We start from the raw sequence: 25,222 nt of genomic DNA, 5'->3' as shown, positions 1-25,222 counted from the left end.
AGTTGTGTGTCTATATACAGTAAAAAAGTGTGACAACTTGCCCCCTATTGTTTTTGTACACTAATGTTTAACATATTGTGAATTATTATTTTTTGACCAGGTTTAAAATTGCACTGTGAGGCGCACACATGAAAAGGAGCGATACAAAATATTCTGTTATATACAGTATATATATATATATATATATATATATATATATATATATATATAGTAGCGTACCGTGGGGTTTCAGTCAGGGCCTTCAGTAACAAGTTTATTTGTAAACCGCGTTTCACACACACACACACACACACACACACACATATATATATAATTTTTTTTTTCAGCCAGGAGATATAACTAATTAGCAATCAGCTGGCTGAGTACATGGGTGGAATAAACATATGGCAGGACTTTTGCTTTCTATATATACATATATATATATAAAGAAAAAAAAAGAAGAAAATATCAAATATATAAAAAAAGACAAAAAGCAACACATAGCCTTGGCGTTATAAAAAAGACAAAAAATGTAAGACCAACAACAGACTTCGCTATAAAAATGTAAAAACGTTCTTTGATTAAATCATTTTGAATTGTTTATTAATACCAATCAAACGCAAATATATTTATTAAAAAAAAGAAAGAAAATGTAAGATGTGCTTTGTATTGTAACATGATTAAGGCGGGGCTATGACGACACGCGATCCACACCTTTCATCTTGGCACACGGCGGTCTGTGATTGGCGCACAGAATCCTTCTTTAATTCTGATTGGCTGTTCACGGGAGGAGGCGGGACTTTTGCGCTCAGCTGCAGCATCGCTCACAGAATGAACTAGAAGAGCGAGCGGGGCCGCCGGAGGTGGAGGTGTTTAATATAGCGATATCACGGCTCCTAAAACACACCCTGAAGACGGGTTTCTGTGGAAAGACTTGGAGGCTGTTTACCACCCAAGCGCAACCGTGTGAAGTGAGTATAGGCTACAGAACATAAAACATGAAAGCATCTTGCGTCAGTATTCAAATGAAAGAGCTGGTGAATGCAACAATGTTTCAGTCTGGTCGCGTCGCCGGAGAAACATTGTTGTAATTTGATCAATCTAGTGTTGGCGAGCAATGCAATGAACGGCATCGTTGATTTTAAGAGTTGAGCTGTTATGTTGCATGAATATATGAACTCTCAGTCAGTCAGTGGCCTACATTCATGCAGCATCAGCATCACTCGACTGAAGATGAGCTCAATCAGACCGGAAGAGGAACTGATGCTCACAGTCAAAGGCTGAGATTCAGTGCAGAAGAGCCAGACAATCTAACGATTAAACATCTAATATATATATATAAACGTGTTTATAAAAGCTGTTCTTAAGCTGAGACTGCCTTGCACAAATGATAATATGGTTATGTCATGTCATATTAGAAATATTACCCTTATATTGTAATTATTGCAAGCTCAAGCTGTAATTGCTGCCCAACCCTGTTTAACTGAATACATGACATCAGCTGCTATATTATATCTGTATATCACTGTCATATGGACGTTACTTTCACACACTCATCTCTGGCTGAGAACAGAATACTTCCTAAATTGCAACATGGAAACAATAATTTTTTTTGGAAAGCTGCTTTGAAATGATATGAATTGTGAATAGGGCTGTGAAACGATTCATCGCGATAAATCGCACCCAAAATAAAACTTTGTGTTTACATAATATATGTGTGTGTACTTAGTATAATTATTTTGTATATATAAATACACACACATATTTGCATGTACATTATATACTGTATATATATAATTTATATATATAAATATAATTGACCATTTACCATATATAAATATAAATACTTTATATATAAATGACACATTTATCTTCTCTTAAATATATATCTCACACACGTCTCATTTTCTCACAACTATTTACGTTAATTTAAGACTTTATTGAACTCATTTGAGACAGCTCTTATGAGGATACTAAACAAAATGGACATTTTGGCATAACTGTGTGTGTTATTATTCGTTCCAGTGCAAAAAAGAACTTGATACGTGCAAAACATAAACAGGACATTCACAGTCAGTGCAGTTTCTTTTGATTTGTTGCGTTTGAATGGTTTTACAAAACTAAAGACTCATAACTCCAAAACTATAGCAGGGAGAGTCAAAAGGTAGGTATCATTTTATAGAACACCTTTCACATTTTTAGATAATATAAATTACATTACATTTGGACATTCTCATGCCGAGAAAAATAAAAGATAAAAAAAAAGATATCATTTTTATCATGATTTTGCATATCTTTCTTGTTTGACATGCTATAACTCGGGAAGGAAATACAGAAAAATCAGCCGATACCGATATGGTGGCCAATATATTGTTTATCTCTATTTAAAACACATGCAGATAATAAACTTCAAATGATGATTAAGAACTGCAATATCATGAGTTTATAATCAAAACCAAACAGATGATTTAGTTTTTGGCAGATTATCCGAAGCATGAGCTGTAAAGGCTCCGCCCTCTTCTTGATAGGGGGCGGAGCAGCTGCTCATTTGCATTTAAAGATACATGCACAAAATCAGCATGTTTTTGCTTCCACTCTAAATTGGGCATTTACATGGTGTAACAAATGATCTGGGGAGGATTTTGAGCTGAAACTTCACAGACACATTCTGGGGACACCTGAGACTTATTACATCTGGTAAAAAGCAGCATAATAGGTCCCCTTTAAAAGTCCTTATCCAGTAAACACACACTACTGGAAACGTCATGGAGGAGCTGGAACCTTTGTGTGCAAAACATTAAAACAAAGAACCATAAACAACTTTTACCATGAGATGAATGATTCTGAACACCAGCTTCCTTGAAGATATGCTTTTCTCCATGAGCTTATGTAATGCAGCAGTGTGTGTGTGTGTGTGTGTGTGTGCAGGTCGGGATGTGGTGGTCCTGGCCCCTGGTGTCGGTGCTGGTGCTCTGCTCTCTGCTGTCGGTGGGGACCGTGAGAACCGCTCCCTGTCAGACCTGCCGCAAACTCACTGAGCGCTTCATCCAGGTGTGTGTGTGTGTGTGTGTGTGTGTGTGACTGTCATCTGACTGTAACTCACTGAGCGCTTCATCCAGGTGTGTGTGACTGTCATCTGACTGTAACTCACTGACTGCTTCATCCAGGTGTGTGTGACTGTCATCTGACTGTAACTCACTGAGCGCTTTATCCAGGTGTGTGTGTGTGTGTGTGTGTGTGTGTGTGACTGTCATCTGACTGTAACTCACTGAGTGCTTCATCCAGGTGTGTGTGACTGTCATCTGACTGTAACTCACTGACTGCTTCATCCAGGTGTGTGTGACTGTCATCTGACTGAAACTCACTGAGTGCTTCATCCAGGTGTGTGTGTGTGACTGTCATCTGACTGCAACTCACTGAGCGCTTCATCCAGGTGTGTGTGTGACTGTCATCTGACTGTAACTCACTGACTGCTTCATCCAGGTGTGTGTGACTGTCATCTGACTGTAACTCACTGAGCGCTTCATCCAGGTGTGTGTGTGACTGTCATCTGACTGTAACTCACTGAGCGCTTCATCCAGGTGTGTGTGACTGTCATCTGACTGTAACTCACTGAGCGCTTCATCCAGGTGTGTGTGACTGTCATCTGACTGTAACTCACTGAGCGCTTCATCCAGGTGTGTGTGACTGTCATCTGACTGTAACTCACTGAGCGCTTCATCAAGGTGTGTGTGTGACTGTCATCTGACTGTAACTCACTGAGCGCTTCATCCAGGTGTGTGTGACTGTCATCTGACTGTAACTCACTGAGCGCTTCATCCAGGTGTGTGTGTGTGTGTGTGTGTGTGTGTGTGTGTGTGTGAGTGAGTGAGTGACTGACTGTCATCTGACTGTAACTCACTGAGTGCTTCATCCAGGTGTGTGTGACTGTCATCTGACTGTAACTCACTGAGCGCTTCATCCAGGTGTGTGTGTGACTGTCATCTGACTGTAACTCACTGAGCGCTTCATCTGACTGTAACTCACCGAGCGCTTCATCAAGGTGTGTGTGACTGTCATCTGACTGTAACTCACTGAACGCTTCATCCAGGTGTGTGTGACTGTCATCTGACTGTAACTCACCGAGCGCTTCATCCAGGTGTGTGTGACTGTCATCTGACTGTATCTCACTGAACGCTTCATCCAGGTGTGTGTGACTGTCATCTGACTGTACCTCACTGAGCGCTTCATCCAGGTGTGTGTGACTGTCATCTGACTGTATCTCACTGAACGCTTCATCCAGGTGTGTGTGACTGTCATCTGACTGTACCTCACTGAGCGCTTCATCCAGGTGTGTGTGACTGTCATCTGACTGTAACTCACTGACTGCTTCATCCAGGTGTGTGTGACTGTCATCTGACTGTAACTCACTGAGCGCTTCATCCAGGTGTGTGTGACTGTCATCTGACTGTAACTCATCGAGCGCTTCATCCAGGTGTGTGTGTGACTGTCATCTGACTGTAACTCATCGAGCGCTTCATCCAGGTGTGTGTGACTGTCATCTGACTGTATCTCACTGAACGCTTCATCCAGGTGTGTGTGACTGTCATCTGACTGTAATTCACTGACCGCTTCATCCAGGTGTGTGTGACTGTCATCTGACTGTAACTCACTGAGCGCTTTATCCAGGTGTGTGTGTGTGTGACTGTCATCTGACTGTATCTCACTGAACGCTTCATCCAGGTGTGTGTGACTGTCATCTGACTGTACCTCACTGAGCGCTTCATCCAGGTGTGTGTGACTGTCATCTGACTGTAACTCACTGAGCGCTTCATCCAGGTGTGTGTGTGTGTGACTGTCATCTGACTGTATCTCACTGAACGCTTCATCCAGGTGTGTGTGACTGTCATCTGACTGTAACTCACTGAGCGCTTCATCCAGGTGTGTGTGTGTGTGTGTGTGTGTGTGTGTGTGTGTGTGTGAGACTGTCATCTGACTGTAACTCACTGAGCGCTTCATCCAGGTGTGTGTGACTGTCATCTGACTAACTCTTTGAGCGCTTCATCCAGGTGTGTGTGTGACTGTCATCTGACTGTAACTCACTGAGCGCTTCATCCAGGTGTGTGTGTGTGTGACTGTCATCTGACTGTATCTCACTGAACGCTTCATCCAGGTGTGTGTGACTGTCATCTGACTGTACCTCACTGAGCGCTTCATCCAGGTGTGTGTGACTGTCATCTGACTGTAACTCACTGAGCGCTTCATCCAGGTGTGTGTGTGTGTGTGTGTGTGTGAGACTGTCATCTGACTGTAACTCACTGAGCGCTTCATCCAGGTGTGTGTGACTGTCATCTGACTAACTCTTTGAGCGCTTCATCCAGGTGTGTGTGTGTGTGTGTGTGTGTGTGTGAGACTGTCATCTGACTGTAACTCACTGAGCGCTTCATCCAGGTGTGTGTGACTGTCATCTGACTGTAACTCTTTGAGCGCTTCATCCAGGTGTGTGTGTGTGTGTGTGTGTGTATGTGTGTGTGTGTTTGTGTGTGTGTGTCATCTGACTGTAACTCACTGAGCACTTCATCTGACTGTAACTCACCGAGCGCTTCATCCAGGTGTGTGTGACTGTCATCTGACTGTAACTCACTGAACGCTTCATCCAGGTGTGTGTGACTGTCATCTGACTGTAACTCACTGAGCACTTCATCTGACTGTAACTCACCGAGCGCTTCATCCAGGTGTGTGTGACTGTCATCTGACTGTAACTCACTGAACGCTTCATCCAGGTGTGTGTGACTGTCATCTGACTGTAACTCACTGAGCGCTTCATCTGACTGTAACTCACCGAGCGCTTCATCCAGGTGTGTGTGACTGTCATCTGACTGTAACTCACTGAACGCTTCATCCAGGTGTGTGTGACTGTCATCTGACTGTAACTCACTGAGCGCTTCATCTGACTGTAACTCACCGAGCGCTTCATCCAGGTGTGTGTGACTGTCATCTGACTGTAACTCACTGAGCACTTCATCTGACTGTAACTCACCGAGCGCTTCATCCAGGTGTGTGTGACTGTCATCTGACTGTAACTCACTGAACGCTTCATCCAGGTGTGTGTGACTGTCATCTGACTGTAACTCACTGAGCGCTTCATCTGACTGTAACTCACCAAGCGCTTCATCCAGGTGTGTGTGACTGTCATCTGACTGTAACTCACCGAGCGCTTCATCAAGGTGTGTGTGACTGTCATCTGACTGTAACTCACCGAGCGCTTCATCCAGGTGTGTGTGACTGTCATCTGACTGTATCTCACTGAACGCTTCATCCAGGTGTGTGTGACTGTCATCTGACTGTAACTCACTGAGCGCTTCATCTGACTGTAACTCACCGAGCGCTTCATCCAGGTGTGTGTGACTGTCATCTGACTGTAACTCACTGAGCGCTTCATCCAGGTGTGTGTGTGACTGTCATCTGACTGTAACTCACTGAGCGCTTCATCCAGGTGTGTGTGTGACTCTCATCTGACTGTAACTCACTGAGAGCTTCATCCAGGTGTGTGTGACTGTCATCTGACTAAAGGCCCTTTCACACTGGACGCGATTTTGACGCACGAATAATTCGCGCGATGGGTTTATTTTTTGATCAGCTGTTTGTGTAATGAGCGCTTCCACACCGAACGCGAATGTGCTGAGGCGAAAAAACGACTTTTATTTTTTTCGCTTCGATGTCGATTTTTTTTTACTTTTGCGGCGACAGAATAGGCTTCAGCCAATCACATACTACAAGAACAATGATTTGAAAGACAATGTGTGGCGTAGCATTGCCAACCAACCGGTTATCACGACTGTGAGTGTGTTGTGTGATAGTTTTAGTCGTTGTATAGTCCTGTGCTGTGTAGGCTAGCAGACCAAACTACATTTGGGATAGAAAGCTAACACTATTATCGTCAAAGATAGAGACAGAGACCGTGTTTACTTTGAACACGTAACAAAATGCAGTGAGACTATTTAGGGCTGCTTTTAGTAGGCTATACTATACATTCTTTGTGTGATATCTACAGTTTCTAGTCGAATGATTTTTAACTTACTTACTTCGTGTGTTACATGTAATGTGTAGTTACATTACAAAACGCACTGTTGAAGACGCAAAAAACAAAACAAAACTGTGCACATAAGCATACTCCCCTTCAGACTCTCTGTTCTGTAAGATTGGGTGCACCCAAAACCTTCTTTTCTGTCTTTTAAATAAAATGAAAAGCTCGTCTTCACTGGATGATGATGATGATGATGATGAAGTGTCCATGTTTTCTCAGCTGTCGGCGCGATTCGCGCGAAAGTTTTGGAATGTTGAAGCTCTCTGAACGTCACAGACGTCGCAAATTCACGTCGCGGCTGATGTGAATGGTTTTGATGCGAACTATTCGCACACGAACTATTCGCTTTTTCGTTTCGCTTTTTCGTTACGCATCCGGTGTGAAAGGGCCTTAACTCACTGAGCGCTTCATCCAGGTGTGTGTGTGACTGTCATCTGACTGTAACTCACTGAGTGCTTCATCCAGGTGTGTGTGACTGTCATCTGACTGTAACTCACTGAGTGCTTCATCCAGGTGTGTGTGACTGTCATCTGACTGTAACTCACCGAGCGCTTCATCCAGGTGTGTGTGACTGTCATCTGACTGTATCTCACTGAACGCTTCATCCAGGTGTGTGTGACTGTCATCTGACTGTAACTCACTGAACGCTTCATCCAGGTGTGTGTGACTGTCATCTGACTGTATCTCTATGAGCGCTTCATCCAGGTGTGTGTGACTGTCATCTGACTGTAACTCACTGAGCGCTTCATCCAGGTGTGTGTGACTGTCATCTGACTGTAACTCACTGAGCGCTTCATCCAGGTGTGTGTGTGACTGTCATCTGACTGTAACTCACTGAGCGCTTCATCCAGGTGTGTGTGTGACTGTCATCTGACTGTAACTCACTGAGCGCTTCATCCAGGTGTGTGTGACTGTCATCTGACTGTAACTCACTGAGCGCTTCATCCAGGTGTGTGTGACTGTCATCTGACTGTAACTCACTGAGCGCTTCATCCAGGTGTGTGTGTGACTGTCATCTGACTGTAACTCACTGAGCGCTTCATCCAGGTGTGTGTGACTGTCATCTGACTGTAACTCACTGAGCGCTTCATCCAGGTGTGTGTGACTGTCATCTGACTGTAACTCACCGAGCGCTTCATCAAGGTGTGTGTGTGTGTGTGTGTGTGTGTGTGTGTGTGTGTGTGAGAGTGACTGTCATCTGACTGTAACTCACTGAGCGCTTCATCCAGGTCTGTGTGTGTGTGTGTGTGACTGTCATCTGACTGTAACTCACTGAGCGCTTCATCCAGGTGTGTGTGTGACTGTCATCTGACTGTAACTCACTGAGCGCTTCATCCAGGTGTGTGTGTGACTGTCATCTGACTGTAACTCACTGAGCGCTTCATCCAGGTGTGTGTGACTGTCATCTGACTGTAACTCACTGAGCGCTTCATCCAGGTGTGTGTGACTGTCATCTGACTGTAACTCACTGAGCGCTTCATCCAGGTGTGTGTGTGACTGTCATCTGACTGTAACTCACTGAGCGCTTCATCCAGGTGTGTGTGACTGTCATCTGACTGTAACTCACTGAGCGCTTCATCCAGGTGTGTGTGACTGTCATCTGACTGTAACTCACCGAGCGCTTCATCAAGGTGTGTGTGTGTGTGTGTGTGTGTGTGTGTGAGAGTGACTGTCATCTGACTGTAACTCACTGAGCGCTTCATCCAGGTCTGTGTGTGTGTGTGTGTGACTGTCATCTGACTGTAACTCACTGAGCGCTTCATCCAGGTGTGTGTGTGACTGTCATCTGACTGTAACTCACTGAGCGCTTCATCTGACTGTAACTCACCGAGCGCTTCATCAAGGTGTGTGTGTGTGTGTGTGTGTGTGTGTGTGTGTGTGACTGTCATCTGACTGTAACTCACTGAGCGTTTCATCCAGGTGTGTGTGTGACTGTCATCTGACTGTAACTCACTGAGCGCTTCATCCAGGTGTGTGTGTGTGACTGTCATCTGACTGTAACTCACTGAGCGCTTCATCCAGGTGTGTGTGTGACTGTCATCTGACTGTAACTCACTGAGCGCTTCATCCAGGTGTGTGTGTGTGACTGTCATCTGACTGTATCTCACTGAACGCTTCATCCAGGTGTGTGTGTGACTGTCATCTGACTGTAACTCACTGAGCGCTTCATCCAGGTGTGTGTGTGTGACTGTCATCTGACTGTATCTCACTGAACGCTTCATCTGACTGTAACTCACCGAGCGCTTCATCAAGGTGTGTGTGGGTGTGTGTGTGTGTGTGTGTGACTGTCATCTGACTGTAACTCACTGAGCGTTTCATCTGACTGTAACTCACCGAGCGCTTCATCAAGGTGTGTGTGTGTGTGTGTGTGTGTGTGTGTGTGTGAGAGTGACTGTCATCTGACTGTAACTCACTGAGCACTTCATCCAGGTCTGTGTGTGTGTGTGTGTGTGTGTGTGTGTGTGTGTGTGTGACTGTCATCTGACTGTAACTCACTGAGCGCTTCATCCAGGTGTGTGTGTGACTGTCATCTGACTGTAACTCACTGAGCGCTTCATCCAGGTGTGTGTGACTGTCATCTGACTGTAACTCACTGACTGCTTCATCCAGGTGTGTGTGACTGTCATCTGACTGTAACTCACTGAGCGCTTCATCCAGGTGTGTGTGTGTGACTGTCATCTGACTGTATCTCACTGAACGCTTCATCTGACTGTAACTCACCGAGCGCTTCATCAAGGTGTGTGTGTGTGTGTGTGTGTGTGTGTGTGACTGTCATCTGACTGTAACTCACTGAGCGTTTCATCCAGGTGTGTGTGTGACTGTCATCTGACTGTAACTCACTGAGCGCTTCATCCAGGTGTGTGTGTGTGACTGTCATCTGACTGTATCTCACTGAACGCTTCATCCAGGTGTGTGTGTGACTGTCATCTGACTGTAACTCACTGAGCGCTTCATCCAGGTGTGTGTGTGACTGTCATCTGACTGTAACTCACTGACTGCTTCATCTAGGTGTGTGTGACTGTCATCTGACTGTAACTCACTGAACGCTTCATCTGACTGTAACTCACCGAGCGCTTCATCAAGGTGTGTGTGTGTGTGTGTGTGTGTGTGTGTGTGACTGTCATCTGACTGTAACTCACTGAGCGTTTCATCCAGGTGTGTGTGTGACTGTCATCTGACTGTAACTCACTGAGCGCTTCATCCAGGTGTGTGTGTGTGTGACTGTCATCTGACTGTATCTCACTGAGCGCTTCATCCAGGTGTGTGTGTGACTGTCATCTGACTGTAACTCACTGAGCGCTTCATCCAGGTGTGTGTGTGACTGTCATCTGACTGTATCTCACTGAACGCTTCATCTGACTGTAACTCACCGAGCGCTTCATCCAGGTGTGTGTGTGTGTGTGTGTGTGTGTGTGTGTGTGTGTGTGTGACTGTCATCTGACTGTAACTCACTGAACGCTTCATCTGACTGTAACTCACCGAGCGCTTCATCCAGGTGTGTGTGTGTGTGTGTGTGTGTGTGTGTGTGTGTGTGTGTGTGTGTGTGTGTGTGTGTGTGTGTGTGTGACTGTCATCTGACTGTATCTCACTGAACGCTTCATCTGACTGTAACTCACCGAGCGCTTCATCCAGGTGTGTGTGTGTGTGTGTGTGTGTGTGTGTGTGTGTGTGTGTGTGACTGTCATCTGACTGTAACTCACTGAGCGTTTCATCTGACTGTAACTCACCGAGCGCTTCATCAAGGTGTGTGTGTGTGTGTGTGTGTGTGTGTGTGAGAGTGACTGTCATCTGACTGTAACTCACTGAGCACTTCATCCAGGTCTGTGTGTGTGTGTGTGTGTGTGACTGTCATCTGACTGTAACTCACTGAGCGCTTCATCCAGGTGTGTGTGTGACTGTCATCTGACTGTAACTCACTGAGCGCTTCATCCAGGTGTGTGTGTGTGACTGTCATCTGACTGTATCTCACTGACTGCTTCATCCAGGTGTGTGTGACTGTCATCTGACTGTAACTCACTGAGCGCTTCATCCAGGTGTGTGTGACTGTCATCTGACTGTAACTCACTGAGCGCTTCATCCAGGTGTGTGTGACTGTCATCTGACTGTAACTCACTGAGCGCTTCATCCAGGTGTGTGTGTGACTGTCATCTGACTGTAACTCACTGACTGCTTCATCCAGGTGTGTGTGACTGTCATCTGACTGTAACTCACTGACTGCTTCATCCAGGTCTGTGTGTGTGTGTGTGTGTGTGTGTGTGTGACTGTCATCTGACTGTAACTCACTGAGCGCTTCATCCAGGTGTGTGTGTGACTGTCATCTGACTGTAACTCACTGAGCGCTTCATCCAGGTGTGTGTGTGTGACTGTCATCTGACTGTAACTCACTGACTGCTTCATCCAGGTGTGTGTGTGACTGTCATCTGACTGTAACTCACTGACTGCTTCATCCAGGTGTGTGTGACTGTCATCTGACTGTAACTCACTGAGCGCTTCATCCAGGTGTGTGTGACTGTCATCTGACTGTAACTCACTGAGCGCTTCATCCAGGTGTGTGTGACTGTCATCTGACTGTAACTCACTGAGCGCTTCATCCAGGTGTGTGTGTGACTGTCATCTGACTGTAACTCACTGACAGCTTCATCCAGGTGTGTGTGACTGTCATCTGACTGTAACTCACTGACTGCTTCATCCAGGTGTGTGTGACTGTCATCTGACTGTAACTCACTGACTGCTTCATCCAGGTGTGTGTGACTGTCATCTGACTGTAACTCACTGAGCGCTTCATCCAGGTGTGTGTGTGACTGTAATCTGATCTTGCCGCTGAAACTGCTCTCTCCACGGAATCTTTGCGTTTAAAGAGCTAATAAAATATTTCAACTCAAATCAATATTCTCTGTCTAATTATTAATTTGTGGAAGTAGCCATGTAAGAAGCCGTGTAAGATAATTTACATCCTGCCGTGTGTGTGTGTGTTATCTCAGAATAAACCCCTTCAGTTGTGTGTGTGTGTGTGTGTGTTATCTCAGAAAAAAACCCATTCAGGGGTGTGTGTGTGTGTGTGTGTGTTATCTCAGAATAAATCCCCTTCAGGGGTGTGTGTGTGTGTGTGTGTGCGTTAGAGTGCGGATCGGGCCGAATTTTTCTGTCCGAACCCGACCCGAGCCCGACAGGCATAAATATATTTATGTCCGAGCCCGACCCGAGACCGACAGTTAAAATCCCATTTTTTCTCATACTAATGACACATGTATGTTTGTTTGTGTGGAAAGCCCGCTTTTATTAAGTAACTGTAGGAAGGCATTCGGAAATGTCAACAGGATGAGTGCATCAGCGCACACGGAGCAACAAGCGCACTTAACACAGGCGCGCATGCACGTGTTTCGTTGTCACGGCTACATAAACAAATTTCCGCACACAGGAAGACAGATGTTATGGTAATATTTTACATGTATTTTAATCACAAAAACGAACGTTTGCATCAAGTGAAAGCATCAGGCACATTGGCTACCTACATAATAAGCTGTTTTAAATTTAAAATGTTCAATGCCTATAGCGCTGATGTGACCAAACCCGACACGAACCCGAACATAATTTCTAAATATCTGTCTGAACCCGGCCCGGCCCGTCGGGCTCGGGTCGGGTATCCATCCTCTAGTGTGTGTGTGTTATCTCAGAATAAATCCCTTCAGGTGTGTGTGTGTTATCTCAGAATAAACCCCTTCAGGTGTGTGTGTGTGTGTGTGTGTGATCTCAGAATAAACCCCTTCAGGTGTGTGTGTGTGTGTGTGTGTGTGTGTGTGTGTGTGTGTGTGTGTTATCTCAGAATAAACTCCTTCAGGCTGATGAAGACCTGAGCCTGATCACCCTGTCGGGTTTATTCTGAGATAACAACCGTCTGGATGTGCATTATCCCTTACTTAATGTAGTACTGACACTAAAACTCTGAAAACTATTTTGGGTGAATTATAAAATATGTTGTGTATATATAAATATATATATTGCTGTTTGCAATGCTTCATGGGATTGTAGTTCTTTCTCTCACTAAAGTCGTTAAGTTCACAGTGTTGTACCTTTGTGTTTTTTTGGTCAATTTTCAAATAATTTTTTAGCTTCAAATGAAAGTTTATAGTGTTGTGAGATTGGTTTGGTTCATGGCTTGTTACGCTTTAACGAAAACTTTTTTAAAAAAAATGAAAAGAAATGAATAGAAAAAAAATAGAAATACTATTATGAACACATGCAAAAGCAAGAGTCTGCAATCTAATGATGCAGCTTTTTCAGGAAACATTAAAATCATCAAAATCACACATTTGCTTAATCTTTGCAAATATATTGGCCAGCCTGATTGAGCATGTGTGTAACTTTTTCTGAACTGAGTGATACGGCCCGTTCACACGAAGAACATTAACCATAACTATATTTAGCTATAATAGCGTATAATATTTATTAGCTATAATGGTGTACAATAATTATCTGTATAAAGCGTATGACTGTTGTTTCAGGGCTTGGAGCGAACAGCCAATAAGAATTTTGGAGGAGGGAATACGGCTTGGGAAGAGGAGAAACTGGCCAAATATACACGCAGGTAAAGATGCTTCTCATCATGCTGTAAGAGGAACGGGTGCTTGTTAAGTTGTTTCAGAACAGAGGTTTGATGTATAAGATCAAAATGTTTGGCTCGCAGCTTTTGGCTAAAAGTGTGTGTGTGTGTGTGTGTGTGTGTGTGTGTGCAGTGAGACACGTCTGTTAGAGATCATAGAGGCGGTGTGTGACAAATCTGACTTTGAATGCAACCGGCTGCTGGAGCAGATCGAGGACCAGGTGGAGACGTGGTGGTTTCACAGGTGAGAGTGTGTGTGTGTGTGTGTGTGTTTGTGCAAAACAGGGTTAACTCACCGTCACATAAAGCCCAAACTCTCGGTTGATTAACTCAAACCTTGTTTACTCGTGGATTTCGGTTCCAGACCACTTGTCTACGTGCATGATGTATTTCTGGAGTGTGTGCGTGAAGAACGCAAGATGTTTGATTGCTCAATGAGACAAATCTAGGAGAAGTTTTCCCTGTCATTATAACGGAAGGCATTGAGTAAATCATCTGCTTGTAGCTGTGAGTTGTGGAAAGTGTCTATGAGAAAGTGTGTGTGTGTGTGTGTGTGAGGTTACAGACAGCAAGAGTCTCCAGACCTGTTCGAATGGCTGTGCATCGAGGAGCTCCGACTGTGCTGCCCGTCTGGACACTATGGGCCTGAATGTGCAGGTGAACACACACACGTGCCCACACACACACACGCGCACTCACATACACACGCACATGCACACACATGCATGCACACACGCACACGCACACTCACTCATTTACACACTCATACACATGCGCAAACTCACTCACACGCACTCACCCACGCACGCACACACACATGCACACATACATATGTGCACACATGCGCACGCACATGCACACACATGCATGCACACACACAAACACACATGCACACATACTCACACATGCACACACACACACACACACACGCTTACACACACATACACGCTTTCACATGCGCACACACGCACACATATGCAATCAAACACACACATGCACACACACATGCACACACACACATTGCTGATTGATTGATTAATGGAAAGTCTAAATCAAAGTAGTCTTTTTTCACAATCAGATCCTGATCTGAGAAGTAGCTGAGGTTGTTGCACATTTAAATGCCAAATGAAGATAAATCATTATTATTACTACTACTATAACCAAACTAACAGAAATATGTTATAAGAATGTTTAGGTAAAATAGAAACGTTATTTCTGAATGTTCAGATGTTTTAAATGTTTTAAAACGTTTTATTTCTTGGTTATGAAAATTAACATTCAACTAAAATATTTCAGGAAAAAAAAAGAGTTCCATGAATGATATATAATTAACTCTATTGTCTTCTGTAGAGCTTATAGGTAAAACTGAATTTGTTTCATAATCGATGAATTTTACAGCATTAACCCTTATTTTCCCTGTTTATCACTGTAAAGAGTCTCTGAAATAATCTGTATTGTAAGCGCTATAGAAATAAATGTGACTTGACTCTGAAATATTGGCCCCAAGCCATGTAATGTGAGTATCTCTGTCTTACGGAAACTCAGATAATATAATATTTGCTCAAATGCACCAACCCGGTTGATCAGCTTTCCCATATTTTCCACAGAAACAGTGTCTGGGTTTATATTGACTCCTAAAGTTACAGTTACGCTTCATGCTTGCCTGTGCATGTATTGCAGTATTTGTCACGTCAAACACACAAATATCAATAGAGAAGCCTGTTCTTATACTTAATGCTCTGTGTGTGTGTGTGTGTGTCTGTGTGTGTGTGCGTGTGTGTGTGTGTCTCTGTGTGTGTGTGTTTCTGTGCGTTACTGTGCGTGTGTGTGTGTGTTATGTGCATGCATGTGCCCGTGTGTGTAGAGTGCCCCTCCGGCCCTGCAGGAGTGTGTGGAGGTCTGGGCCGCTGTGAAGGTGAAGGCACACGTCTGGGAGACGGGGAGTGTGTGTGTGACCCGGGATACTCCGGCGCTCTGTGTCAGGACTGTGCCGACGGATACTACCGGGAGAAGAGCTCCAATCACACACAGCCGCCCTGCTCAGGTGACCAGGCTCTCGAGGGACGGGAGAAAACGCAACTCATAAATGAGGAGATTAATTGTATGATCTGTCTTTTTTGTGGTAGCTTGCCATTATTCCTGTAAGAAGTGCAAAGGTCCTCAAGAAAACAGATGTCAGGACTGTAAGCCTGGATGGATCCTTCACAGCAACAAGTGTGTGGGTGAGTTACACACTACAGCCTCAGACATCTGAGGCCTTCTCCACACTAATACGTTCCCTTTCGAACGGTCAGTCATATTGCGTCTGCAGACGCGATGGGAAACTCCTTTTTCTCTGAATACTGAAGCCATTTATAAAGTCACACAGTGCTACATCACAGGCATAACAGTGCAGAGACTACTCGCACGCTATTGGCTGGTCAGTGGGAGTGGCGTAACTGCGCAAACCAATCGGTGCACAGCCCGCCGATCTGAGTGCAGAGCCCACCAGAAGGGGCGGGGCAACTACCTATAAAAGCAGCTCATTTCGCCATATTATTCAGATTTAATCTCCTTCAGCGACGGTCTTCGGACCTCGCAGAATATACAGAAAGCCTTCCTCGCAGAGGAAAACAGAACCAGCAGTGAGCAAGCCAGCAAACTGAAGCAGATCCAGCGTGCTCTCCACCCAGCTGATCAATGCGTGGCGAGCTTTCATGCTGGTTCCCTGCACTCTCTGGGAAGCGCCTAAAAGGCAAATTTCTATCTAAAAGAGCAGCAATGTTGATGCAAATGTCGCGCCACGGATGTGGCACATGCAGAGCACCTCTGCATGACGAGGACAGGCACAGCAAGAGAATGCCTCTCTCATCTCTCCGCTCTCGGATTGCTTTCTTTTCTGAGCATGGCTCCGCCACCCATGAGCCTCGGAGAAAGAAACAGCGGGGCCAGAGGGCTGAGCAACTGGATGTGATTGAGCTCACACCGGCTGTTGAAGAGCTCGGTCTCAACTGGGTTTCTCCCGAATAGCCCACACGCAGCCGCCTGGACGAATGGTTCCTGCCAACAGGCCCCTCGCCAGAGATCTGCGCTGTTCTTCCCCGAAGTTCACGAAGAACTAACAAAGTCATGGCGCACCCCCTACTCATCCCGCTTATGCACTTCCACATCTGCCACTCTCTGTGACCATCAACAGCGCAGTAGAAAAGGGATATAAGAAGCTGCCCCCCCCTCCCCCAGAGGAAGCTGTGGCTGCGCACCTTTGCCCACCTACTGCTATTGGATGGAAATCCAAGGTGGCTCACCCATCCCAACCCTGCAGGGCTTACTCGTCCTCTGGCCAGGCGGGATCCCAGACCCAGTCGCATTTCCTGACCTCCGCAGCGCCTCGGACCTGGCCCTGCACACCACGAATGCCACCGCCCAGGCCATCAGGAGAGCTATGGCCAGTTTAGTGGTGCTGGAACGCCACTTATGGCCTAATCTGACCGAGATTAAGGACGGGGATAGAACCGCCTTTCTTGACATGCCTATTTCCTATTCCCATAGCCAGCTGGGTCGAGGCATGGAAAGCCATCCCTGGCGTGTCACAATGGGTTCTGAACACAATAGAACAAGGTTACTCCCTTCAATTCGCTTGCAATCCACCCTGCTCATGGGCAAGTAATGATCTTATTGGCAAAAGGGGCTGTGGAAACGGTTCCTCCACCCAACAGCGAGTCAGGCCTATACAGTCACTACTTCCTTGTTCCCAAAAAGGATGGCGGCCTCAGACCCATCCTAGATCTCGCCCGGGGGATTGGTTTTTATCTGTGGACCTGAAAGATGCATACTTTCATATCCAAATAGCCCCCTATCACAGACTGTTTTTGAGATTCCCATTCGAAGGAGTGGCCTACCAGTATACAGTCCTACCATTCGGACTGTCCCTGACTCCACACACTTTTACGAAGTGCATGGATGCAGCATTTCCCCCCCTGACACAGAAGGGAATGCTCATCCTGAAATACCTCGACGACTGATCCCACAGATCTGTGCTCCTCAGCCATTTGGATTTCCTGGGACTCAGAATCGACATAGCCAAGAGCTCACTGTTCCCCAGTCAGAGGATTTCCTTCCTCCTTCCACGAGTGGCCTAGCCGCCTCCTTTATGCTTTTCCCCCAGTCACGCTCCTCCCTCAGGTCATCATCAGAAGGATCAGGGAAGGCAGACACGTATTCCTTCTAGTGGCCCCTCTCTGGCAAACCCAACCTTGGTTCCCCGAGTTGATGCAGCTGCTCAAAGCAGCCCCATGGCCGATACCCCTGAGGGAAGACCTCCTTTCCCAGCCGAACAGGACTATTTGGCACCCCCGTACCAAACTATGGGCCCTCCATGTGTGGTCCCTCGACGGGAGCTTTCAGACGGCCCAGCGAGAGTCCTAAGCACCATTTGTGAGGCTAGAGCTCCGTCCACGAGATGCCTCTACGCCCTTAAGTGGTCTGTGTTCTCCAGCTGGTGCTCAGGTCTGAACCAGGACCCTGGATTATGTGAAGTACTACTGGTACTTTAATTTCTTCAAGAGCTACTGGATGCGGGCCGTATCCCATCCACGCTCAAAGTCTACGTGGTGGCCATTGCAGCTTTCCATGCCCCAGTGGCCGGCCTGTCGTTAGGGAAAAGCGACATGATTGTTCGCTTCCTGAGGGGAGCAAGGAGGCTCAACCCGCCACGCCCCCCTACAATTGACCTACCAATGGTCCTCAGGGCCCTCAAAGGGCCTCCTTTTGAGCAGCTACAGTCGGCCGAATTGAAGCCACTCTTGCTCAAGACTGCATTACTGCTAGCCTTAGCATCGGTCAAGCTAGTAGGCGACCTCCAAGCACTCTCTGTGAGCGCTTCCTGCCTTTAGTTTGGACCAGGCGACTCTTAAGTCGTCCTCAAGCCAAGGCATGGCTATGTGCCCAAAGTGCTTTCAACTCCTTTCAAGAAACAAATGGAGAAGAACGAAGAAAAAATATATATACAAAGTTCAAATAAATGCAAAAGTTTCTGACAGCACTTCAGTAAATACACCACATACCCGTGCATTATCTACATGACTCAAACATTATATAAATGAAAGCTATTTCCTTCAAGCAAATATGTTTCATTATATTAGATATTATAAAATATATTTTTTGTCAATATTGTATATTACACACAACTAACATGAGGGTGATTATTAGTAAATAATGATCTTATCATTTTCAGCTGAACAAGATGTTTCCATATAAGCTGCATTCTGCCTTCTGTCACCAGTTTCAGTCCCAGCTCTTTATCCCTGTGTGTGTGTGTGTGTGTGTGTGTGTGTGTCTGCAGATGTGGACGAGTGCGGCACTGAGTTGGCTCGCTGTCCTTCGAACACGTATTGCTTCAACACCGACGGCTCTTATGAATGCAGAGGTCAGTCTCACACTAACACTCAGTGATGCAGGGGTGTGTTTGCGTGTGCACTGATGAGTGTGTGTGTAGGTTGTGATCAGGCGTGTGTGGGCTGCATGGGGAGCGGACCGGCTCGCTGTAAGAAATGCTCTCGAGGCTTCAGAATCACTGGGGCAAAGTGCCTAGGTAAGACTTTTACCAAGCGTATTTAGATTCAGTGCTTCTGTTGACACGATGTTTGATCAGATGATGACAATCTCTCGCCAGACATCGATGAGTGTGCGGAGAGAGCCATCGCCTGCCCTGGACTCAATGAAGCGTGTGTTAATGAGGAGGGCTCGTTCCGCTGCGAGTGTGCCGAGGGATTCATCCGACGGGAAAGCATTTGTGTGGAGAATCTGCCACCTAGTGAGTGCAACACATACTCAATCCCAGTGTCCTAAGGCCATTCAGTTGAGAAAGTAAATGCATGTGTGTCAGTATCAGTATATTGGATCCGTGCATTCGCTCTTAAAGTGACAGCGGCCTAACATTCCTGCTGTCTGTTTTTAAAGTTAAAGGGTACATAACATGCACAGTTTCACCTAATCTCATGTTAATCTTGAGTACCTATAGAGTAGTAGTGCATCCTTAATATCTCAAAAAAGTGTTTAGTTTTATTAAATTTATAAAAGAAAAATACAGCTTTCCGATTCTCTCCGGAAAAAGCCGAGGTCCTGGAGGCGGAGCTATAGAGTCAAGCGGTAGCTTTCCAGCAAAAGACAGAAATCTGATCCAGTTGTACTTACATGAATGGGGTCTTTTATCACTGGGACCACTCCACGTTTTAATAGCAAACGATCTGCAAATCCAGCGTCGACCTGAGCCTTGTTAATAAAACATTCGTCACTGAAATGGCCAGAACACACAACCGCACTTCCTACACTCCGTTGCTGCCCCGGAAAAACAAACTGCATCCACTGTTCCTGTAACACTGGGTTCTTTGGAAAGCTGGACACGGTAAGCTTTCCCTCACATCCAAATACACACTTTTTTGGAGACATTCTTGAACAAATCCTATGCAGCGCCAGCGCTGGCTGCCGATGATTTCCTGTTGAAGCGCGTTGATGTGCGCGGTCTCGCTCTCCTCTGGTCGACGTGCGCGCGGGCGCGCTTTTCCGAGAGAACTGCTCATATAAGGAGTTCCATTCTGGTCTACGTCATTAAATCCACGGTCGAAAAAAAAACAGCCGAAACTTCTACCAACCCGGAAGTAAGATTTTCGGCACAGAAATTCTCCGTTATTCGTCCAAAATATTTTTTTAAAACTTTGCCCATGTTTAACACGAGAATCCATCTCTTTAACACTGTAAACAACTCTGAATACATGAAACACCATGGTACCCCCCCTTTAATCAAACAACAAAGGACTGAGAAAAATCACTCACTGCTCTTGGCTGAATAACTTTTTTAACTTTAATAAGGATTAATTAATAAGGATGTTTAATTTATGCAGTGAAGACTATCCAGTGTTATTTTACATTTGCTTACTTTATTCAATTTCTGTACCTGAAAACTACTGCCTGAAAAACCTGAAAAGCACTGTTTATTTAAAGTGTATCTTTGTTATATTGTATTTATTTCTGCTTTTGCTTGTGATATTTGTTCTTATTTTATTACTGAAGGATTACTTGTTTTTAATAATGTTTTTGATTTATATTAGGCTAGTGGTATTAGATGTGGTCTTAAAATTGGAATAGAGAATTGTAAATTTTCACTGGTATCTAAAATTTTGCCGTCATTACTGCCTGATTTTGCAAAAACAGTTTAATGGCTGGTAAAAAATATTCATGGCCGGTAAATTTTCTAAAACGGTTGGTCAGTGCGGCAAAAAGTTAGTTTTAGGCCCTGAGTACAAGGAAGCACAATCCTAATTTTGCCTGTTATACACTGCAAAAAATGCTTAGTATTTTTGTCTTGTTACCAGTCCAAATATCAAAAGATTCTTAAAATCAAAAGTATGTACTTGATAAATAAAATGACATAAGAAATTATATATTGTTTTAAAAAAAAATTGCGTTTTTGCTTAAAATAAGCAAAAGAATCTGCCAATAGGGAAAGACTTAATACAAAAACTTAATATAAATGGAAAACAAGATTATTGTTCTTTCCCCATTGGCAGATCATTTTGCTTGTTTTAAGCTCACTTACTTTTTTTTATCGGAAAACAAGAAATAATTTCCTATGTCATTTTACTTATCTAGTAAATGCTTCTTGATTTTAAGCATTTTTAGATATTTGGATTGGAAACAAGACAAAAATACTAGGTAAGAAAAGCATTTGTTGCAGTGTATATAGGATGACTTGTGCGTATAGTGTTTTCCACTGTTTTAGACGAGTGTGAGCTGTACAGAAACACACACTCTATAACCTGCTCTGTGTGTGTGTGTCTCAGCGGGTCCAGAGAAGGGCTTGTTTGATGACATGACGGATGACGAGGTGCTGGTCCTCCAGCAGATGTTCTTCGGCGTGGTGATCTGTGCGCTCGCCACTCTCGCCGCTAAAGGAGACATGGTGTTCACCGCCATCTTCATCGGTGGCGTGGCAGCGATGGCGGGATACTGGCTCTCGGAGAAGGGGGACCGCGTGCTCGACGGCATCCTGAAGGGCCGCTGATGATCGAGGGACTCCACGGGGAACGTGAAGCTCCGGGTTCAGTCGTGGCTCGAGGAACGCATGTCAGTCAGGGACGTTTAGGACGTGCTTCTGGGTAATGATGACGACGCTGCTGCTGAAAAGCTCTTTTACAACACTGTGTTTCAACAGTTCAGCTGCTGCTGTGTTTACGAGACAGCGGAGGGATATGGAGACGTGTGCAAAGACTGTACATATGTTGGCATGGACGTATTGGCACTCTCGCAACATTAAAGGAATAGTTCAGGCTATACTAAACATTTCCTGATTATTTACTCACTCCAAGGCCATCCAAGATGTGCTGAGTCTTTCCTCAGCCAAAGAGAAATGAAGGTTTTGGAGGAAAACGATCTAATGCGAGTGAATGGTGCTCAGCGTCGGCCATTAGGCTTCAAAGCGTGACCCCAGGGTCTTACTCTAGCAAAACCATCAGTCATTTACAGAAAAAATTATATATAAATATATATTTTTGACTATACATGTTCGCCTTGGTCCAGCTCTGTGAAGCGCGTCCACGAGTCGGTGGAGTTCATGACCTTTTCATGACTTTTTTTTTTGGGAAAGTCACACGTGAAAAAAAGCAGTTTGTTATCATTTGTTTCCGTTTATTGCCATAAATGGCCTGTTCTGTGCAACCTGGATGTAAAGTCCTTAAACAGTGGGGTGGTTCTGGCCATCTGTGTCACGCGTGACCCCACCAACACACATGTGTCACGCGTGACCCCACCAACACACATGTGTCACGCGTGACCCCCCACCAACACACATGTGTCACGCGTGACCCCCCACCAACACACATGTGTCACGCGTGACCCCACCAACACACATGTGTCACGCGTGACCCCACCAACACACATGTGTCACGCGTGACCCCACCAACACACATGTGTCACGCGTGACCCCACCAACACACATGTGTCACGCGTGACCCCACCAACACACATGTGTCACGCGTAGGGTTGGGAATTGAAAATACTTGAGGTCAGGAATCGGATACTTGTTATAAAATTAAAATTTTGATTCCTCTTATCGATTCCTTTGTGAGCATTTCAATATGACTTTAAACCATTCAAACGCGAGATGACTAGCACACTGTTTTCTGTGCTGTACACACATCCAAAGCACTCACAGAAAGTGGTTTCAATGTGATTTTAAACCGTGTGTGTATCAGTATATTGGATCGGTGCAGCTCTTAAAGTGACAGCACTAATATTCCTGCTGCCGTCTCTATAATAACACTAATCTAACAACAAAAGACAAAGAGAAAATTCACTCGTTCTTCACGAAATAACTTTTGTAACTGAATTTGTAATGTATATTTTATTTATAAAGTGCAGTTATTTTACATTTGATTACAGATTCGGTAACTGAAAATCTTAAAACACGTTTTATTTCATTCGTATCTTTGTTCAGTTGTATTTATTTGTTGCGATTGCTAATTTTTTCTTCTTCTTTTTAATTTATTTTTATAATATATATTAGTCAGGCTAGTTGTTTTTCTATGGTGTTTTCAAACCACAGGCAAACGCTCCTTGTGTAAGTGTTCTTTAACCTGTTGATGTTTGTTCATGATATTCAGATACAATTAAATGTTTTGCAATAAGACTAAATGTGAATATCATCTCACTTAAGGTTTTATTTCCTTATTGGAATCGAAATTAGGAATCAATAAGAAGCGGAATTGTTAAAACTGAAACGATACCCAACCCTAGTCACGCGTGACCTTGCCAACACGCATGAGCTCGTGAACTCCTCCGTCTCGTGGACGTGCTTCACAGAGCTGGACGAAGATGAGCATATGTAGTCAAAAAGTATAACATTTTTTCCTGAAAAATGACCAATGGTTTGAGGCTGCCTAAACATTAATTTTGGACCGTCAAAAATGTTCTACGTTGAGCGCCGTTCACTTGCATTAGATGGAGAAACATCCTGAACCTTCATTTCTCTTCGGCTGAGGAAAGAACATCATACATATCTTGGATGGCCCAGGGGTGGGTCAATAATCAGGACGTTTTTAATTTAGGATGAACTATTCCTTATTTACATGTTATTTACATCCCATTTCTACATGAATACGGTATTCATTTATAATAATTGCCCCAATGCGTAAAACATGAGGTTTCAGAGGAGATGATGAGTAGAAGCAACATTCCCAAACGCATGAATGCAACACTGTCACAGAAGATGTGCAGCGTGTCTGATCTCCAGTGAGGAGTGTGTGTGTGTGAAAGTAGTGTGTTTTATGGCAAATCATTTGATTCATTTCAGCAGGGTTCCCACATTCTTTGATCAATAAATGTTCATGATCACTAGATAAGGATTTTTAAATGACTAATTTAAACTGGTTCAGCAAATTTATTGAACAATCGCAAACAAGAAGTCATTGTGGCTTGCCAGTTTTCCTGTTCACACGAGTGCTTAAAATGCTGCAGTTTAAGCACAGCAAGGAAATGTACAGGCGTTATAGAAATGTCTAAACCTGGAAGATTCCTTGAGGATAGCTGGAAAATAATGTTCCAGGTTTTATGTTGCCGTGGGAACCCTGTATTAAATATGCAATGAGAAAGAGCAGTAATGAATGTGATTGAGTTCTTCACCTTCAGTGTGTTCAGCACACGTGGCCTTCCAGTCATGTCTTCAGTCTCAGGACAGACGAGTCAATGCATTGATCAGTGTGTGTGTGTGTGTGTGTGTGTGTGTGCATGCTTTAAATATTTCATCACAGCTTCTATTTATCTTGTTTGTCATATTTATTTTCTTCCAGTGTGAATATGCCCTATAATGATTGACAGCTGAGACTGCGGGGGGGGAATTCTGCCAGCCTTAATGTGAATTATGTTTTAGTAAATCTGTTGTTAGGGTGGAGGACACTGATTTCATTAAAAACCAAATTAATTGACTGGCTTTACTCATTTTTTTTAACTGGTGACAGGACTCAACAATAGAAACTACTTGAAAAAAACAATCTTTTATACACACAATATTTGCAAATATGAACTCCAAGCAACAGGAAAAGTTTCACATCTCTTCTTTTAAGATTTGCGAACGCTTCATCATCACACATTATTGCACAGATCGTTTATCAAAATGAAATAAGCTTCTTTTACACTGTAACATTGTTGCCAATTAAGCAACTGTCGCTGTATTTAGACTTTTTGGACTGTAATGTGTAAATGAGATCAGCTTTCCAGGACATTTGGCTGTATATTATATTAAAATACAGTATGTGTGCTTGGATTAAAAGAGAAAACTGATGTAAACTGCCATTAGGCAGAAGTGTACAGTCAAAGCAAACACTATTCAGACACCAGATATCATTTTTGATATTTTTTCACTAGTGTGATCAGGACACTATAGTTCATTTCTGTAAGTGAGGAGAGCAGAATAAAGTAAACTGTGACATTATACACAAAAATTCTTCATAGTGACGACCAGTAAAATCTATAAACATTTGGAACCAAAAATGATTGGGACACTTTGAGCTGATCATGTTTTGCTGAAGTGTGTTGTCTTTAATTGC

At 44.3% G+C, this 25,222-nt stretch overlaps 2 protein-coding genes across 2 annotated transcripts in view; both read left to right on the top strand.

Moving 5' to 3' along the window:
* LOC307173266 (interleukin-17 receptor C) overlaps nucleotides 1–25,222 on the top strand; it is a gene marked incomplete at its 5' end in the record, with an annotated part of 390,000 nt that overhangs the window by 80,087 nt on the left and 284,691 nt on the right. The gene's annotated exons all lie outside the window — the stretch shown is intronic.
* Nucleotides 807–22,126, top strand: creld1b (cysteine-rich with EGF-like domains 1b). The gene is made up of 11 exons (XM_079896484.1): nucleotides 807–950; nucleotides 2,908–3,030; nucleotides 13,549–13,631; nucleotides 13,780–13,890; nucleotides 14,212–14,303; nucleotides 15,511–15,690; nucleotides 15,773–15,868; nucleotides 18,967–19,050; nucleotides 19,120–19,215; nucleotides 19,297–19,437; nucleotides 21,464–22,126. The coding sequence occupies exons 2-11, from the start codon at nucleotides 2,914–2,916 to the stop codon at nucleotides 21,682–21,684; spliced, it is 1,221 nt and encodes a 406-aa protein (XP_079752610.1). The 5' UTR covers nucleotides 807–950; nucleotides 2,908–2,913; the 3' UTR covers nucleotides 21,685–22,126.

Source organism: Squalius cephalus, assembly GCF_949319135.1.
Source record: "Squalius cephalus genome assembly, chromosome: 16".
NCBI lineage: Eukaryota > Metazoa > Chordata > Actinopteri > Cypriniformes > Leuciscidae > Squalius > Squalius cephalus.
The sequence above is the reverse complement of the archived record's forward strand: the minus strand, read 5'-3'. Positions and strand labels throughout refer to the sequence as shown.